Consider the following 21,156-nt stretch of genomic DNA (forward strand, 5'->3'; position numbering starts at 1 on the left):
CAACCTAGAGAAGCAACAGAGTTTTGCAAACCTGCTTCTTAAGACTCTCTGCTCTCCATGCCAAGATCTGAGCCAGCAAACAGCTAGTTTTTATTTGAGCATATTTTTACTCCAAGGATGGCACCCTTACTCCTAAAGCACAGCTGCTGGTGTGAGAATAGGCCCACTACAAATGAATAAGCAGCAGTTTTCTCAGTGTCAGCAAAATGGAGATAGAAAAGAAAAAAGTCAATATTCCAGTGGTGTTCCTGCTTTCATGTGCTCTGCCCCAGAGGCGAGTCTGAATATCCCAGTGGGAGACAGATCACTGTTCAGATATCTGCATTGTCTCCCAAGCCTATCTGTAAGGTCTCCCCTGCCCACTGGCAACAAGACAGTCAGAGAGGTAGCCTGGGATAAGGCTGGGCAAAGCCTCACAGGCACGTCACCTGAGTGAGGAGCGAGAGACAGGCAATGAGTATGTGTAGTGTTTACCTCGTTGTGAGTGAATATTGTGCGATGGCCATTAAATATTAGTTCTTGGAGGCAGCAGCATGATAGAGGGGACAGGTTTTTTTGTCTTTTTCTTTTTTGTCTTTTTTTTTTTCTGGAGCTGGGGACCGAACCCAGGGCCTTGCGCTTGCTAAGCAAGCGCTCTACCACTGAGTTAAATCCCCAACCCCACAATTTTTTTGTCTTTTTCTTTTTTTCTGGAGATGGGACAGGTTTTTAAGTTTAGACGTAAAAGCATATGCTTATGTTAGCTTCTGACTTTGCCTGAAATTCTGCTTTTTCTATGGGGTTAACTGCCCTTCATTGCTAATTGAACACAAAGAACCAATGCCACTAAAAACAGAAAACTAAAGAAGAATACTAAATGTACTAAATACGTAAGAATACTAAAAAACACACTGAAACAGAAAGAGGTCTAGTGATACTGTAGAAAAGAGTGTTTCAAGATATGTTGGTATCATGGAAGTGTTTTGCCAACCTTTCTAAGATGCCCTCTTATATTTGTCTTAGCTTGACATGTCACCAAAGTACCACAGTCTAAACCTTTTAAGTAGGAAATTGAGAAAATAAGAGCATCAATTCAAATAGAAAATTGTAGTTACATACAAAAATACAACCTTCTCTCGCTCAGACGATTATGAAAACTAATTGAAGCTATTCTTGTAGCTATAGGGCTGTCTTTGAGTCAGGGTCTCATCTATCTTGCTCTGGCCTTAGACTATCTAATATGCCTGAGGATGGCCTTGAATTTCTGATATTTCTGTATTCATCCCCACAACACTGGGAGTAGAGTATCGTGCCAACATAACTAACTTATTCAGTGTTGGGGGTCAAATCCAGGACTTCATGTGTGCTTAGCAAGCATTCTAAAAGAACTCAGTTACATCTCCAGTCCAAGGATTTTAAAAAGCAATAATTATACTTTTACAACCCTTATTTGAAATTTAGCAGTATCAAAAATGTTAAAAATTTATACATATTTTATATATACTGAACACATACTGAAATGGGACCATAGTCAGATACAAAATTTGTCATCGCTAAGTCCAAATAAATTCTACAGGGTCAGGATAATGTGTGATGAAAACATTTGCTGATTAGCTCCATTTCACATTATTTAGTCAATGGGAATATATGTATAATTATATGTGAAAAGACAATTAATCAACATCTATGATTGTGGTAAGAATAAACCCAACTTTAGTCAGACTTGAAATTCGCCAGATGTTCCATGAGAAGCTGATCTGTTTGTATAATGGTGGTGCCACAATGTGTGTAGAAAGCTGGCATGCCATTTTGGTCTCCTAATGCCTAAGTCAGGGCACAGCTGAAATGTCATTACAACCAAGCATTCGTGTTGTTGTCTGACAGCAGGCTGAATGACAGGAAAATTTCTGCTCACCCATAGTATCATAAGACTGTCTATGCTGTTGATGCAAACATTTCTGTGCTCTGTTTTTGAACATGTGATTTTATTAAATGCCTTTTTGTGTGTATTTATTGTGATACGTGGAAGCCCATTTCATGCTTTAAAAAAAAGTCTTGTTTGGTACCAATCTGTAAGCCCTGTCTGACTAATAATGACAGCTACGTTTAAAAGGAAAGACAGTCAGACATGATGAGTTTCAAGGTGGTACATCTAGTACGACCTAAAAAGACACACACACACACACACACACACACACACACACACACACCCCTTAATCTATTCACATCCCAAGATCTAATTAACAACTTACAGAAAGGGAGATTAAATGACACAACAGTGATGAAACTGTCACAAACCAGACAACGGGGAACTACTAGAAAAGAAACTTAGCTTGCTTAGCAAATAGACTGCACAGAAGAAGGACCTATGAAGGAGGATAAAGTCAGAGAAATTTGAAACATGTCAACTCATCACTGTGTGTGTAGTTTATTAGAGGAAAGTGAACACTGGGCGCATGTTTAATTATTTAAGGAATCACTGTACATTTTGTGTGCATCTGGTAATGGTACTTTAAGAAACCCTTTTATTAACACATATTGAAATATTTATCAGCGGATTATATAATACCTAGGATTGTCTTTAAGAATGTGTAGAGCCATACCATTAATAAATTAGCCACAATCTGAGAATGGGTACATGTGGATTCATTAAAATATTCTTTTACTGATATTTAAATCATCCATAACTAAGGACTTATCAAAATCTTTTTGAAAATTAAATATAAGGTGCTCCAAGGATGGAAAAAATGTTTTTAAATTTAAATATGCAGAAAGTTTTTGCTACCACTTAGCTGTGGACAAACCCATATGATTGTTAAATCTCTCTCCGTGACAGAGCGCATTGACTTGAAGAAGGACCTACGAATCAACTGTCATCTGTAAAAGTGCAAGAAAATCAAGTTCTATCAATTTTTACCTGTCATTCAAGATAAAAATGTTTCCTTGGAGTAATAATGAGCTCATGAAGAATTTATTAAACACCTACTATGTGATACGTAGTCAATGGAACACTTGTTTCTAAGTACACCACCAATGCTTCCTCTATCAGAGGCATCTATTAATATACAAATGTTATAGCTTCAAGTATTATTTGCAAAGTATACATGTAAGAATGCATGCATTTAAAGGGAGGGGTGTTTTTGTCTATGCGTGAAGCAAAGATGTATAGGAATTCATTGGACACGATGCTCTCTCCATAATTAGGTTACAAATTTTAGCTCTAGTCACAAAGAAAACCCTCACCCTAATGTCTGGTAGCACTTAAAAGGATATTTATATGATAACACTGGAATCTCTAATAATTACCAATATGGTAGAAAGATTAGGATTTAACTCGGTTCCAAAGTCATGTATTAATTAAGCAATCATTATGGAAATTTTACAAAGAGTATAAAGTGGGCTGGTCAAGCTAAGACGCTGATTAAGTACACTTTGGCTCATACAGAGAAGAAGCTAGAAGCTGTCTACACACCAACCATACTTAGCATCTTTCAACTGTAGGACAGACACACATATGCGTTTACTGTAATTATAGGAGCTGTAATCACTGGGGAAACGTGGATGAAGGTACACATGGATCTTCCCTATATAGTTCATGTTTATCTTTACAACTTCCTATGAAATCTTAATTACTTCAAAACAAAAAAAGGTTTTTTTGTTCCAAAAAAGTAAAACATATCCAAAGTCCTAACACTATCCTCTGGTGAAAAGTACAATCAGATCATTCTAAAATCAAAGGTCCAACTTGGATGCATGCCATCAGACTCATAATCTCTGAAGCAGTGCACTCTGCTTACATACATTTTAGGATAATCCTACTGATGAAGCAAATCACCAGTGTAGACAGGTACTGAAAACACTACCATGACACTAAAAGATGCTACTTCTCTCTTCCAGGGCATGGTTTCAATTCATAAAGCAAAAAAGATGCTATTCTCACAGCTACTCTCCTACGAAGCACTTTTGACTACTACTCCCCCACATCACCAGGGGACTGGACTCTCAAATGCCAGCTCCTGGGGAAATTCCCTGAGCTTCTGAGGCTATGTATGCCTCCTTCCTGCAAGGTGAGTTGACTGCAGGCAAGGTCCCTATCTGCACTTCATTTGTCTCTGACTCTTCAGGGCACCAGGGAACATCTTAGTAACTACAGGAGCTCAACAGAGGTTTAATTAATGACGACTAGACGAAGGAAATAAAAGAGAAGACAAAGGGAATGGACAAATACAAGCAAGCAGAGCCGGCCATATTAGGCCCTGCTTTTCTTAACTGTACACTTAGGAAGATTACAGCAAACACTGTTTTGTCTGTTTTGTGTTTATCAGAAACACTCATCCTTGTTAGAAAAACATACTTCTCCAGAGACCTCAAACTCTCTCAGCAATGGACAGCTGGATTCCACACAGCTACAGAAACTAATAGGCAGTTCTTGTTCTGAAAACAGATGCCTAGTAAATGAGTTGGTGCGAGGGGTAGATAAAAGACAGCCAGTGATTGAGAAGACCATCCCATGGTATAGTTTGTTTTGATAGTTCCCAAAACTATGGGATGTATTCTCCTGAAACTCTTTACTTCTGAGACTATATAGCTAAGATCAGGTAACCCCCAAGAGGTTAAGAGTTTCCCCAAGATGCAATCCCCAATCTCCCTCTCTGCATCAGTAAAGGAATTACAAAGTAATTTTAAAACACAGTGGCCATGGTAGCAAAGAGAAAACAAATGGCTAAGCATTATCAGGTCATGTCCCAAGTCTATCATACCAAGGAGAGCTACCATTTACTGAGGACCTTCCTACATGAGGTGGTTTATGTATGCTATTGCTGTTGGACCTTAGATTTTATTTCCTCATCAAAATAAAGTTATAATATCCCTCCTCCAAAAATTTCCCCTAAAAACAAACAAACAAGAAAAACATTTAATTTACAATGCTCCAGAAATTCAGTATCATTAATGTAGGACCTTGTTACCAGACATGATACTATTCTAGTGTCTAAAAGAAGATTCCAGAGCAGTTAATACTCTACTGTGGATTGGAGGGAGGGGCAAAAGAAGCTTTCACTGCTCAGTTCATTGAGCTGGCCACATTAGTGGAGAGTGCTTGTTCCAGCTCATAGAAAGTGGCAGGAGTTCGTCAGTACTTCACTTGTCCTGAACAGCCATCCCAACCCTTCACATCCAACACTTGAGGATGGAATGGAATTTGGGGCAGGGGATTCTCAAGTTTCATCAGTGGAAGGAAGGGATCCTGCTGTAGCCACCAAGTCAACCAGCCAGCACAGTTGTTTCTATTTGTGGCTGGCTGTACAGCCCAAAACCACTGCTGGGACACTACCACCCCCCCCCCATTCACCCAAAACAAAAAACAAAAACAAAAACAAACAAACAAACAAAACAAAACAAAACAAAAAACCCAGTCACCTAAGTACTTATCTGGAAATAGCTTCAACTTCCAAACATTTGCCCAATTTAACTACTGGTTGAATAAAGGGATATGAAGCCAATAGAAGAATACCATTTAAATTAAAAATTTTTTTCAATGGAAAGTGAAGCTATTTGAGAATTGTTTTGGTAAGACTAGGTAGTACTCCTCTTGTCAGGAAAGAAAGTCAGCAAGTAGCATCACACTACTAATGACATAGCTGAATCTCCTACAACATTCATGCCCATGACTTGGCTCACACGGCACAGGATAAACACAGATGCCCACATGGGAAGTTGGGTTAGTGAATGGGAGAACAAAGCTTCCCAGTCCTGACCTTTTGCTCCATGAGCTGGAAAGGGCAGCAGAGAAGCTGGAAGGAAACCTTCAGGCCCTGGAGAAAAAAAGACCTGAAGTTTGTTCTCACCATTACAAAAAGGAACCACTTCCTCATCCAAGGGGAGGATGAACTATCTTGTCATATATTCAATGGAACTGGCATGCATTTATCGTATACATAGTACCTTGCCACCAATAATCGTTAGTTTTTCTCCTAAGTTCTTCAGAGAACATTGAGAAATACAGATCATCTCATTGCGTTGATTTAAAAAACAATTACAAACTCACTGGGACAAGACATCCTAGAAGTTTAGGGAAGCACAACAATATGTGCCACCCGTGAGCCAGTGCTACCATGACTGAGGGCTGGTACTCACTTATCCAGAGACATATAGAATATATAACTCTAGATCACAACTATACAGTGATATACTTACTAAATCATAGTGGGCTAAAGTACAAGAGCCAACAAAACACTCACAGGCTTTTATCACACCCCTCTGGATAGAACCACAGTACATAAGAGAGGCTCGGACACAGCCCATTGGTCTCTTCCCTTTCCTGTTCAGTATGGTAGACATCCTTACTTGACTTGGAAAGCTGCTCATCCTGGGAAATGCCAAGCTCATCCGACTCCCCTGACAGCTCCTTGATGAAGTTGGAAGGAAACATTCCAGTCTTCCCATTGAGTACGCCTTCCCACCATCCTTCCTCCACCTGCATAAAGAGAACAGAGAGGTACAAGATCAGGTTAGACATGTCTCCTACTTACATGGTACAGCGTAGAGCTCACACAGAAGAGGGATCCAATGATTTACATTTACCAGGAAAACAGAAAACAGGCCACACAGTCTTATGATTCAGACAAGTAAGGGGAGTTAATGTGGAACCCAACACAAACATCTAAAAACTAACACTTCATTTTAGTCAATTTCTAACTGAAATTTGGCATTTCCTTTTGTTATGAAAGTAGGTAGCACACCAGTATTAGTAGAACTAGTTACTTATAGGCTAAACCATGAGTATTTTCCTATTACATCAGAGGCGCTATACTTTAAAATATCATTTGTGCTCATTGGTACTTTGAAATGTACCTGCTGGGGGACATTGCTTACTTAATGTGTTAAGCTATCAAATAGATTACTATATCAAAATTTTCTTTTGTTTGATGTGTACTTCACCAGAGTTACTATGTAATTTTATGTGTTTTGTTTTACGAAAACCACTATTTAAAAAAAAACCCTGTGAATATAACCAGGCATGGTCACACACATCTGTAATTCTAGCACTCAGGAGAGACACAACAGGGAAGATAAACAGTACCTGTGAGGCCAGCCTGGGATACGCAGCTAGATGACATGGCTGGAAACATGGCTCCTAAACAAGTACTTGTCAAGCAGCCACAAGGTTTAAGTAACACTGTCAGTACCACAGACAAGCAACAGACACAAAGAGGAAGAGTTGGGGAGGAGGACAAAGAAGGGAGGGAGGAGAGAAGGGAAGGAAGGTTTCCCAAGATAACTAAAACTAGGCAAGAAAGAGCTGAATCAATTTTCAATTAAAGAAAAAAAACTCTGAGCTGAGAACTTGGGAGGGTAGAGATTTCCTGTGGGTTTCTTTGGGAATGTGGGGAAAAGACTGGAGTATCAGGAGGCTGGAAAGCTGCAGCCCACTGAGCAGGAAGTGGAAGCTACACCAGGAAAGCAATGAGAACAGACAAGGTATGCTCAGTTTTGAGGTATGGAGTTGTCTTGATCAACTAGCTGAGGGCAAGTAAAATGGGGAAAGAGAAGTTGCCTGAAGGATTTGAGATGGATCTACCAACAGCAAAGCAGATGTCTGAATATTTAGTTGGCTTCCTGGAGAGAAAAATAAGGTCATTTTGAGGACGAGCATGTATGACATTACCAAAAACATGTGGGACAATAGAAAAAGGAGCTAGAAGCTTTAAAGATTTTCTATATGCATATATTACCAGTGCTAGCCAACAAGCACAATTTAAGAATTTAAACAAATAAAAAAAGAAACTAAAACTCAAGCCCGATTCAAATTCTACCCTGAAACTTAGCAGTTATGTGAATTTACTCATTTTCTCCTGCCAAATTAAATCCCCCCTTCCATATCTGTGTAACTGAACTGATAATTCATCTCACATGCCATATTTAAGCATGATCTTTGTCTCTGTTAAAGATATATATATATATATATATATATATATATATATATATACATGCGCATTATGGTTCTTTGCTAGAATTGGGAAATGCAGAATTATATATGACAGTGTTTTCTTAAGAAAGTGACAATGTACCAAGATAAGGCTAGCAATGCAGAAAAAGAAAGGAATTAGCACAAGTCAACCTTGTTATATCAAGTTGAGCTCACTTATATCTGGAATGGTAGAAGACAGGTTTGAGGAAAATAAGTTAAAATGAAGATAGGCCATTAAGAAATTAGAAGCAGTAGCTAAGATTAGGGGAGGGAGTTCAGAGCATTCCAGAAAGGAGGGAGGACCTGAGGAAGGCCAGAGAAAGGAGGCAACCAGAACAATACCTTTACAATGGTTATTAGAGAACTCATAGGGTGCAGATTTGTGGAGTAGTGATTACATTTGCATGGCCGCAAAATCTTAAAGGAAGAATGCACACAATAGCATCTAGGTATGGCTGTCATGATGACTACTCAGTATCAGTTCACTGTACCTAACATCCTTTCAACTGACTAGCATTTGCATGTTTCTATGCCAATTCAATTGATGCATATTATTCCTTCAAAAAGGCTTTGATAGGATTAAGATAGTTGGACGAATTCATTGCAAGTCTGTATATCAATAGTCACAGGATATGTAGCATGGGGTCCTTATGCTAGTCCTGAATAAAGAGCAGTAAAACGACCTCCTTCCTGTCAGGAATCACAGGGCAAGGGGAAAACCAAGGGCAGGATCCAGAACTGAGTGATCTGTGACACAATTCCTGGCAGTAGAGGGAGGCTGAATCAACTCCATCTATTCAGTCTGATGATGTCTGAAATATTCATGTTCCCAATAAGCAGCTCTGGTGTGAGGTTCCAGGAAAGCACTCCTGATGTGTAGAATCAGCAGCTGCCTACTGGGAAAACAAAGGTATCTTCACCCTGCCACACCCCCAGATGCCAGTATCACTGTCGTCGCACAGCCTGGGAGCCTCTGGGCAGACAGCAGAGGTATATCATTAGCTACACAGCAAATGGAAGGGTTGACAAACCATTGCTCGTCACCTGGGGGATACTCTTCCAATTGCAGCTTCCATGGACACAAAGGGTGTTTCTTTGTGACCTGAGCCCTTCCTGGGGGGGGGGGGGAACTTGGTACCAGAATCACTAAAAGCTATGTAATACAATCTCTTCCTACAGCCTGCTGCTTTAGTCTCAAGACTGAGCCTGGAGAGAGGAGAAAACATTATCCTTATATTCACACTAGCTGTCTTCTGAGATCATCTAGTTGAATTTCCTACATAAAGACAAAGGCACTGGAGCCCAGAATGATGATCTCCCTATTAAGCACATTGCCAACACATTCATGACAGACAAATCATTCAAAGAAATCCTCCATGACAGCCTATCAGGTTCTGATTGCCTCATAAAAAAAGAGGAGTGGGGGGGGGGGTCCTTCCTATGAGGAGCAGAAGGAAACAAGAGATCCTGACTATGCTACCATTGTTCCCAGTCAAGTCCTGCAACACCAAACCTGTGTGGCCATTCTAGTGATGTCAATATTTACTAAACAGTTATCCTGTACTCCCTTAGACCCTAGGATAGATTCATTAGTGATCAAAACAGAAAAAGACCCCATCTCAGAGTTTGAGAAATGGCCCCATAGGTAAAGTGCTTGCAATGCAGAGGACTTGTACTGGACCCAGTACCCATGTAAAACAAAACCCAAACATGGTAATGTACACTAGTAGTCCCAGACTGAGGGATCAAGGACAAGAGGATGTTTGGAGTTTGCTGACCAGCCTCTCTAGTTGAACTGATGACCTCTAGGCTCAGTGAGATATTCTGTCTCATAAAATAAGGTAGAAAGTGATTAAGGGAGATACCGCCGGCCATCACATTCAAACCCAAGCATTCCCATGTGCAAGCACATACACATCCATCATGGAAAAATTTCTAAAAGAAAAGAGGAAAAACTGCACAGCATGCACACCTTCTGCTTCGAAATTAAGATGGCTTGTATTGATGCCTCTGTATTTGAACACAGAAAAGGAAATGTGTAACCTTGCTGAACAGAATATATATAATTAATATATCTATATATATATTATAGATATACTAATATAGATATATATTAGTTTAGACTAAAGGCTTACAGCTTCTCCTCACAGTAAGAAAGTAAAGGGAGATGCCCACCTTATTCCTATGCCTACCCAATCCCAATTGATCATCATTTTTCTGTAGTTCCTGGATCTAGGCTAAGAACCCTAGTGGTCCCTCCCTGTGGCCCATGTGGCTAACTTGAGGCCCCATTACTGTGCCCCAAAGCAAACCCTACCAATCAATAGCTCATAGCTAGGAGCAAAGCAGTTTACTAGTGCTGTTTGAGAAAAGCCAAGTACAGTTTCCATCCCAGCAGAATTTCCATGCCTTTAGAAGAAAGAGCCTTTAAGGGGTTGGTTCAGCACTCAAGGAAGTAAGTTCTCTATTTTAGCCCTATTGGAAACTGAGGAAACAACAGGGTGATTTCAACAGTCACCCTCAGCTGTGCAGACATCGCCTACATTTGTTAAGTAGGGAAGATGTCCAGGGATGAAAGGGTGAAATGTTTTCTCCTGGATATTTAACCTGTTCTGAACGAGTCCTACGCAACACCCTTGATTTTTTTTTTGTTCTTTACCTGTCAGTTGTACAAGGAAGGGAATAAGAATTTACCAAATCTAAAGCCTACCTTAGACTTGAAGCAGCCACACAGAAAAAAAAATCCACTTAGGGTTGCAATCACTGTTTTCAGTCAGTGACTACTGTGTTATTCAAATCCCCTTCAGGAGCACACTAGGAGAGTGAATTTAGATGGAGCACGGCAAGAGGTAGGAAGAGATATGCAGAAGCCAGTGAAGTCAGTTTCACTGTTTCAAGAGCAGTTTTCTTGAAAGAAAGAAAGAAAGAAAGAAAGAAAGAAAGAAAGAAAGAAAGAAAGAAAGGAAGGAAGGAAAGAAAGAAAAGAAAGAAAAGAAAGAAAGAGATAAAAGAAAACAGGCATATAAAAATCTAAGGCTTATACTTTAACATATCCAGATCCTTCCTCAAATTTTTGCCAAAAATAGGGACTAGGGAGATGCTTGCTCTACAATCAACGAGGATCTATGCTAGAAGCTCTACAACCCAAGTAAAAAGTCAGACACAGTTCTACATAATTGTTAAGTCCAGCATTTTAGGGAGGAGACAGCAAGGTCCCAAGAACTCCTCCCTAGCTAGCTGGCTAGTCTAGCTAACATACTGTAAGCTTCTAGTCCTGAAAGAGACTGTCCCAAGGCAGCAAGGTACAGAGTAATATTGTCATCTGACACCCCACTCTGGCCTACACACACACCCACAGGCATGCACACATGACAAACACATCCTTCCCAAGAAGGAATTACATGGAAATTTCAATAGTAGTGCTGTTTCCTACCTATGGAGTTGAAAGTAGTTTGCAAAATGGCACAACATTAGAAAAATAAAAGACTGTGTATCAAGTTTCTTTAAAGTTAAGATATAACTTACAAGTCTTAGGTCAGTTTTGAAAGCTACGTCTCTATATACAAACAGGTTATTTTTATTACTTCAGAAAATTCCTAGGTGCCCTTTCCCAGTCAATCATTAATCTTATTGCAAGCTCTTTTGATTGGTTCTGATTGTTCTACAACTTCATGTAAATATACAATGGCAGTTCAATTCCATGAACAGTGTTTAAAAATAAACTTTGTTTCTAGAGAAGACATTTTTCTGCCAGTGGAAGTAGTGAAGAAATAGTTAAAGGGGTCACTTCCTGACCATATAGGCATACATTATTTTTCATTGTAGTTGCTTTAAGTAACTGTCTCTGTCGAATAAGCATTATCTAAGTACTGAATTCCTTGTCGATAATTTCCTCTAATTCCTGTGTAATTCACTGCTTTTTCTAGGTAGGCTCAAAGAGTTCATACATGCAGGAATGTTCTCATCCCTTTACCCCTTTTCTTTGAAGAAAGGGAAAAGGGGGCCTTCAGAAGATAAATTCATTGTGTAATTGACAAGGAAACAGAGTTTTAAATAGAATCTCTGTATAAGGCTTATGCAAGACAGAGCAATATCCTTGATCTTTAATATGTGGTTCAACACACTTAGACTGCCAGCATTCAGGGATTTGAAGCAAGAGGATCTGAAATCCAAGGCTAGCCTGGACCATGCCTGGCTATGCTGAAAAATAAAAGAAGGGGAGAGGATTTGGTTTCTGGGAGAGGAGTGGTTCTCAACCTGTGAACAAAATGATCCTTTCACAGGAGTCACATATCAAACCGCCTGCTTATCAGATATTTACATTAAAACTCATAACAGTAGCAAAATTACACTTATGAAGTGACAATAATATCATTTATGGCAGGGGGTCACGATAGCACGAGGAACTATATTAAAGGGCCACAGCATTAGGAGGGTGGAGAACCACTGTTATAGGGCTTCTAGAGGGATCCTTCAGCAGAGCACCATGGTCTCCCCGTTTCCAGCAGTCACAAGTATTCTACAGATCCCCAGATTCCTAAAGAACATTGATAAGGCCCTCCCATCATTCTAACTTGGAAATATGAACAAAATGGAAACTGAACAAGTAAGATAACCTTTCTGATGAACCAAGAGAGTGCAAGTTTTCTCTTGCCACCTTTTCCACGTGAGAACATCACCTGTGGTGATGCCTGTGCCTTAGCAAAAGCCCAGAGAAGAAACCTTTCAATGCTATGCCTCCTTGAGAGTTCAATGGAGGCATCCTGTAGCTTTTCTCCGTTCCTGGGTGGCACTTCTTTATCCTCCATGAGCAACTCGGGCTTTCGCTTCCTCGCTCATTTGTCAATTCCATCAGCTGTCACTCTTTTTAAAAGAGTCTTAGGTTCTTGTCGTACTCTCCATGACCAAACTGAGCTTCTATGTGTATGCACATCCCGTTCAGTGAATCTCTGAGTGTCTATAAGTAGCTTCACTCATGATGTAAGCATTTAAATATTTAAGAAATTTCATAGTTATGCAAATCTACCAAAAATACTTTTTTTACACACTTGTAGCCTGCTCTGTATGCTGATGCTTCAGATAGAACTACTTTCTTTTCTATACTTGGTGTTATTTGACTTAGGGTTCACACAGCCTGGGACTACCTTAAACTTACTGTTGTAGCTAAGGATACCCTTGAATAACTGATCCTCCTACCTCTACTAACCAAGTACTGGGGTTTCAGACATGCATCATGACACCTAACTTACCTTCTCTTCTAAACATAGCATCCCTCACCATGGTATGAATACTTCAGTACCTGTATACAAACTAGGAAAAATTCACCACCATGTTAAACAGAGGACAATTGTAGAACAGCCTGAGCTGACTAGTCAAATTCCAATACTAAGATTTTTTTAATTAACATGTCCTTTAAAATACAAAATGGGAGAAGAAACTTGTCTCTAAAGTAATGCAGTTTTAATAGGGGAAAATGAAGGTATGCTTGGGTCACCTGTTAGCTGATCAGTTTTTAAATAGATGCCAGCAATTTTTAGTGTATGTGCTGTGAAAGAGATCACTGAACTTGACTTCTCTTCTGCAAGAGCGAACGTTGGAGGATGTGGCCATCCACCCACACAGAGGTTTATCTGCCCGAGTGAAAACTTTGAAGCATTTCAAGAGCCTGCTTAATCAGAGATGAATTGATCCCATCTCCTTTTATGGACATATGGAGAAGAATGCAGACAGTTTTTGAACACGCAGCTTGTCACCTTTGCAAACCACAAAGCCAGGTGAGGCTTTAATTCAAAATCTGCATCCCTCAGTCATTGGCTAGCCTGACTGGGAACCACTGAGAAATGCCTGGAAAATTAATCACAGATAAAAGACATGAAACCAAAAAGTTCAAAACATTACTCAAATAACCACTTTGGGAGATTTGGTGAGACCAGCCTCATTCAACTTGGGGGGCAGGACGGGGGGGGGGGGCTCCTTCCTTGGACTCCAGATAACTCAGGAAAAAAAAAAAAACAAACCAAAACAGAAGCTCCAAGGCAGTCCTCAAAAATAAAAAGGGAAAATTCCAGAGGATCACAGATTGTGCTACTGGTAACCTTGTCCTTACAACATGCTTGTTTATCTGCATTGAGAACCTCACTGGCATTTCTCTGTCCTCTCCACTCTGAACCAAAATGACCCAAGTGTATATTCACAATGACTTATTTAAAAATCACAATCTGTAGCGGGGGGGGGTGGGGGAATGCTAATCAATCTAGGAATTTAGAGTTTACCACTCTCTCCAAATTGACAGTTTAGTTGCTTTAAATTTGCCATGATGGCTTTTTCTTACAGCCAAACTGGGTGTGCCCCAGCCAGGAGGCAGAGGGGGATGGGAGGCTCTTTAGCACAACCTCCACTTTGTCCACTCCAGGACTATCCCTTGCTCTCTTCCTTCACCAAGGCTGAGGGCTGCAGGCTGGTAGTTGATGTATGCTAAACAAGTGATCTGTTATTTCTCCTACAGGAGCCCAAAGTTATTTCTTTCAAAACCTTTTAGGCCTACCAGAGGGATGTGCTTGGCTGCATAGTGCAAAAACCTGGGCGTGTGAAGAGAAAGTTAGTGCAAAGAAAGAATAAGGGGAAAAGTGAAGGTTAAATAAAAAACAGCTGCCAAGCTTGGGGTGGGGAGCTATAGAACATCAGGACAGGATATTTCCTTTGCTTCGTTTACATTGTTACTGATGCACGATAAAGACATCAGTGCAAGTCATAGACAACAGACCACAGATGCACAAAACAAGGAGCTCAAAACAGCAACACATGCTTATGGAAAAGACTTTCGCCACATTCATACCCACATATACATACATACATGAATAAATAAATATTGAATATAGGCTTGACCTAATAGTATAACATTGCATTGAACATAAACATAGATTGTGATATTTTAAGTTAACATTAGATATTAAGATACACATATATCATTTTAAAATTTCTGTAATTCAATTGTTTTCTAAAAACTAGCTCACATGGTCAAGATCTTAAGAGCTGTCTGTCAGGGTTGGGGATTTAGCTCAGTGGTAGAGCGCTTGCCTAGGAAGCGCAAGGCCCTGGGTTCCGTCCCCAGCTCCAAAAAAAAGAAAAGGAAAAAAAAAGAGCTGTCTGTCAAGGACAAAAAAAAATAGGTGTGCATTATCATGTGTACAACCCAACACTATCAACCAATAAACATCTAATATATACATGTATGATATGTTATATTTTTAAATATTACTTTTATTTATTTACGTTTATGGATGTTTTGTTGTCACATACAGCTGTGCAGGCTTAGCATCCTTGGAGGGCAGAAGAATTCACAGGATCCCCCGGGATAGGAGTTATGGATGGTTGTAGGACATCATGTGGTTGCTAGAAATTGAGCCCAGGTCCTCTGGAAGAGCAGCCAGTGCTTTTAACTGCTGAGCCATCTCTCCAGCCCCAATATGTTATACATTCTTGAACAGATTGGTTGATTCAACAGTATCATAAAGCTTTTATTGTTTTCTTACCTTCATCTGTACCTATGACTTAAAGGATTTGTTTACTCAGAGCGCTTTTCTTTTCAGTCTAGTCTAGTAGAATCATAGAAGGGATGGCTATAAGCCTATTACAACACTCATCATCAGAGAAAAGGACAGATCTTTATACACTAATAATGGTAAAAACAAAAACAAAAACAAATCTGTGAGATCTCAAAACAACCAAAAGAATGGAGAAGTTTTTATATGATTTTTTAAAAAATATATTAAAAACTAGCCTTTCAGACTCTATGTTTTCTCCCCTTTTTCCAGATGGAGGGAACAGCAAGTACAGTCTAGAATTCAGGCACAAATGAGCAGAAATGTATTGCAGGTGAGGGTCAATGACTTGTGTTCCTCTCCAATAGTCCCTTTCCTCACAGCTGACAGGCAAAAGTGTTCCATATTTCTCAGTGTATAGGTCATGTGTCTTGTTCTTTTTTTTTTTTTTTTTTTGGTTCTTTTTTTCGGAGCTGGGGACCGAACCCAGGGCCTTGCGCTTCCTAGGTAAGCACTCTACCACTGAGCTAAATCCCCAGCCCCATGTGTCTTGTTCTTGATTTGTGTTCTGAAAGCATTGTTATGACGGTAAAGGAAAACCATTCTCTCTAGCAAGGCCATCTTCAATTCTTGTTCCCTTTCCAACCTGGATCACATGTATATAGATCCATTTCACATGATTACATCCTGGTGTCTGCAATCTTATGTTCCGATCTGTTCGTTTACCTTTCAAAACAAAAGCAAACCCCTGCTTTTATAGTTCCGTTTATTCATGTACTTACTCAGCCAGCATTTGTCAAGGTACATATTAGGATTCATGCACTATTCCAGGTACCTCTAACATACCGACACATAAAAGCACGCTCTTTGCATTTTACAAAACTCTCAGCTTAGAGGAATATGGCCAATAATTATAATGAGAAACATCATAATAAATACACATTTAAAGAGCTTTGTGTGAGCCATTTTAATGGCTTCATGTCTTCTAGCTAGATAATACACCTTAATTCTTTCCCTTGATTATTTTTCATTATTGCAAACACTGCTACAATTAACGCATTCCCCGTATGCATTTTTGTTAACCATTTTCTGCAGATAAATTCTTAGGAATGAGATCAGAGTCATAGTTTTATTCATATTTTATAGCTATTGACCTACCTGCATATAAATATCATAAAGCTATACAAATTTACCACTTATGCAGGGCATTGCCAACAGTCCAACCAGTAAATATTTTTTAGTGAGCTGAAATCTACTAATTACTATCTTAATTTACACTTGAGTAAATAGCAGGGTGGGATATTTCCACATAGTGAAAATTTTTCTCCATGGTAAGACATGGTAATACTCAGAAGTCTAAGGCAGCAGGAAGCCAAGCTTAAAGGATTCACTGGGCTACCAAGAGAATCCTTAGCTTAGAACAATAAAAATTTTTAAAAACTACTATTCTTCCTTATGGGATTTGTGTTTATGGCAAATTCCTATGGCATTTGGTATTGGTCTAACAGCTCTGTGATATTTTTGTTTATTTTTGCTTTTTGATATTGCTCTGGCTGGCCTGGAACTTGCTATATAGACCAGGCTGGCCTGGAACTCATAGAGTCTATCTGCCTCTACCTGAAGAGTACAGGGATTAACAGCATGTATCACCTTGCCTGGCATCTTACAGTATTTTTTATATGTTACATTTATAACATTTTACAACAATACAGTTTCCCTATGTGTTGTTCTCTTTCTTTGTTTAATTACCTCAATATACACCAATTTCAACATTTTTATTAGTCATGTCTACTTTTTTATCATAGACTTTCTTCCACAGGTCTGATCTTAAGTAATTTGTCCATCAGTAAATAGATGTTCTGCTCGGCTGTCCATTCATTTCCCATCCATCTAAGTTTCAGTAAGTGCCCTACTTGACAGCAGACATTCTTCATGGCTGAATAATATATTAGCACAAATTATTCAAAACTTAGAAACAGACTAAGGGGTTAAAGCACATTCTCCTAGTGCCATGCTGGGGGCCTTGTCAGCTGCTTCTCTAGGGACCTTTGTTATACAAATTAGAACCCAAAGCAGTGCAAGTGATTCTTATCAGGCTACACTACAAACTGACTAGCAGAGATGCCAACATCTGTCCTCTAGAAAAGCTAACCCCAGAGGTCTCAGTTAAGTTGCTGTACCAGTTACTATAGGGTTTGGCATCCCAGTCAGCCCTCATTGAGTTACTCATCTCCTTAGTCTTTATCAAAGTCTTGTTCTTTCATACTTCTCTTAGAAAAGCCTTCCCATTTCACAGATCGCTTAGTGGGGAGTTGAGGGGAGGTTAGGTTTTGATGAGAATCTGGAAACCTGACTTCTGCTAGCAGACCTGCCAGTACTACCCTGACTATTGCTTCCTTTGAAACCCCCTCAACATCCACCGTGTATTCTATACACCACGAGCACTTGTAACATCAACTGAGATCCAGAAAACACATGCAAATGGCACTTTACTTCTTTCTATATAAAGAGCCAAATGTTGAACCAGAATGAATGATGGGATTCTAACAGTCCAAGGCACAAGATCCTCAAAGCATCAGGGAGCAGAGTGCAAGCAGCCCACCCAGTGTTTCTAGGAGCATTCTACCAGTAAGGCTAGTTTTGGATAGATAGGAGCAAACATTCAGGGGAAAGTGGCAGGAGAAACTGAGAATGTCGCTGGTCAAGAGAGGAGGCTTTGCCCTTTAGTCCTGCCTCTGCTATCTCTTGAGGGTCTTTGCTCATCTACACCATAAAGTGATCAGGATGATTAAGTGCCCTAATGTGTGAAGACCCTCCTTGTAGAGCTCGGAGTAAAGTCTTGGCTTCCACAGCGGAACAACAAAGGACTGCAGGGAGGTCTGAGGGAATGTGTGCTGTTGGCATGAACACAAGCATATCAAAAACCCCAATACCATGGAAGTGGGAAACCTTCCCCAGCTGAGACTCAGAACGGACACAGTCTTCCTCTAGTCAGAGTCCCAATGTTGGCAATGGGTACAGAAATGATCACAGTACTTTTCTTCCCTCTCGCCCATGCTATGGCCTAAAGACTGTTCCTCTACAAAGACTACTCCTATTGAGATTTGCTTAACCTGTCTTCTTGCTCAGCTGTATAAAATAACCCTGCCTTCTTCTTTATCTGTATGTAATAGCCCTGCTTCATTATCTGTATGTGAGGACCTAGAGTACATCTTTATCTGTAATGTAATGACCCTGCCTCCTTGTTCATCTGTGTGCAACAGCCCCACTCCCCCCATCAACTATGATTACACTGAGTTTTGTTTTGCTTTGGGTTTTTTGTGTGTGTGTGTGTGTGTGCGTGCGTGTGTCTGTGTGCACACGTGCACGCGCACGCACGCACCCATGTGCACCTTCTCCATAGAGTCCAGTCTATTCAATCCAAGGTTAGATTGTGAGTCTTTGTGTTTGCTATTTCTTCATCCCCTTGCCACCCCTAGCCAGGGTTCTAGCATCCAAGCCATGCAAGAACACAACAAAGAAAAACCCTTATCATACCTGTCACATACTTGGTCTTCCAATAAATGCCACATGCCACTTTCATTCTCTCTAAACCCAGTATTCTCCACAATGAAAACTGAATCTCTAGAGATGGATCCCTGCTATGTGATCAGTCAGAATCCATCATTAACTAAAGCAGACAGGGAAGTAGATGACACAGCACTCAAATTTCAAAGGTACTGAGTGTTATGGCACAAGACAATGGCTTCAGATGGCCATACATCTGACCTTCCCACCTGGCCTAAATGAATTCCTCTGAAGGAACTACTTCCCATAGGAGGCGCCACTAGGTGATCTTTAGAGTCTCTCTGAGTTTGACTCTCCATTGCTAAGGCCAACGGGCCTGTGCACGTATAGCAAGGGCTCTTCATGGCTGGGCACACAGGTGGGTCTGACAGCCATGTGAGGCAACAGTGTCAATTCAGCTACTTGCTTACCTCTCCTACAACCTCTATGATGTCCCCGACTTTCAGCTCAAGCTCATCGTCATTCTGAGGCAGGTAGCTGAACGCCACCTGGCATCGGCGTCTCCGTCGCTCTCCTGAATGGAAAAAGCAAAAGATTTAGATACAGTTCTTCTCCCACATCCCATGCTAAGGTTTTAAAGAGAGGCTTCCTAGGCATGCAGGCAAAGTAAGCTGATTTGTCTCAAATATGCTTTCTGGGGCATAGCTAGAGGCACGGCAGCCCTGGTCTTTTAGAGAGGCATTAGAAAGCAGAGCAATGCTTCTTGGTGTTTTGAAAGCTGCTGGGTCAGAAACCCATGGACATGAGAAACTGATCCATTGGCACAGAAGGCGGACCCCCACCCTGGAGCACTGGAGCACAGTGTTGCCTTAAACGCGCTTCCATGGATGGTACCTTCTATTTGCTGCTGTTGATTTGTAATGGAAGCTGATGTGATGTTCTACAGAAACAAAGATGGTCTACTTCTGATGCTAGCAAGGCAAAGAGCACTTCCCCCAAGTGTGCAAAGCAAATGACAAAGTAGCCTGGCCTTTCTCTTACTAATCGTCACCCTTTCAACACAGTGGACCTCAAGCCTGATAACCCAGAGCCAATTGGGTTTCTGCTATTCTTGGTATAATTTCAAAAGTCCCACAGGGTTCAACATAGTCATTTGTGTCCCAGGGGATGCATTAGCAAGATGCCTGGCTGCTTCCACAGAAGCAACCCAGGCAGGTCAAGGTTAAAAGTCAGAGCCATACTTCACTTTGAGGACACTCTTACACTGTTACACCATGCCGTTTATACAATGGGGCCTCTGACTTGGAGCTGGTACAAATACAGACACTATCATCTAACCGACATCCATACTGCCTATGTGCATTGTGGGAGCAAAAATCATGCATGTGGGATGACATGCAATAGTGGTGGTGGAAGGCAGGGAGTGTTGTATGAGGACTACGAACCGAGATAGGCATTGCTCAGAGGTTTGTTGCTCACAACTGAACACCTCACACCATTTCTTCACGCCACTACATGGCCTAGAAAATCAACAGGATCAACGACTTCAAAGAAGTACATTTGGAAAGGCCAGCATTATTTCTGGGTACTGCCTCGGGAGACTCTTATTCTTTTCTAAGCTTTTCCCTGTAAAAGGAAGTCCCTGTTGGGATGATTACAGGGCACATTAGCCCTACCCTCCCGCCAGCCCCCGAATGACATCACACAAAGAGGAAGATGTTTGAACTACATCTATGGGCTTCCTGATCAATATTTTTCAAAAGCCAGTGGCCTAGATTTTGCTTTCATTTTTCTATGTCTGTACCACCTCCCTAAGGAAGAACAGGGTGGAACACAAAGAAGGGGGCAGAAGTTCAGAATCAATATCTCATCTAATCACATCTTCAGCCACGACACTAATGATCTCCACCTTTCTGCACAAAGTCACAAGCTACTGAATCTTGCTAAGAACACACTCAGAGCTCACAGGCACATCCTAGGTTAGTCCTGTGTCCTGTTAGCTGACTGAGTCATGTAACCTTGGAAGGAGGACCTGGCTCGGCATGGGCCAGAGGATCTCAGCATATTGCCTCTCCAAAGGACAAGGCTAGAGGGCTGGTATTCCAGTGCAATGCATACTGTCAAAAAGCAGGCTATGGTGGGACACATCTGCAGTCTCAC

At 40.6% G+C, this 21,156-nt stretch overlaps 1 protein-coding gene across 11 annotated transcripts in view; it reads right to left on the reverse strand.

Annotated features, from left to right (window-relative positions):
• The window catches only part of Sh3kbp1 (SH3 domain-containing kinase-binding protein 1), a 345,129-nt gene that overhangs the window by 159,434 nt on the left and 164,539 nt on the right, over nucleotides 1–21,156 (reverse strand). For 6 of the 11 annotated variants that reach the window (XM_039100103.2, XM_039100100.2, XM_039100104.2 and 3 more), the window contains 2 exons: nucleotides 19,467–19,570; nucleotides 6,325–6,454 (listed from right to left, as the gene is read on the reverse strand). In XM_039100103.2, coding sequence (XP_038956031.1) covers nucleotides 6,325–6,454; nucleotides 19,467–19,570 — 234 coding nt within the window. Of the gene's footprint in view, nucleotides 1–5,735; nucleotides 5,793–6,324; nucleotides 6,455–19,466; nucleotides 19,571–21,156 lie in introns of all 11 variants that reach the window. The other 5 variants (XM_039100102.2, XM_006256931.3, XM_039100101.2 and 2 more) reach the window with 1 other exon arrangement.

The sequence above is a fragment of the Rattus norvegicus genome, chromosome X (genome assembly GCF_036323735.1).
Source record: "Rattus norvegicus strain BN/NHsdMcwi chromosome X, GRCr8, whole genome shotgun sequence".
Classification (NCBI taxonomy): Eukaryota; Metazoa; Chordata; class Mammalia; order Rodentia; family Muridae; genus Rattus; species Rattus norvegicus.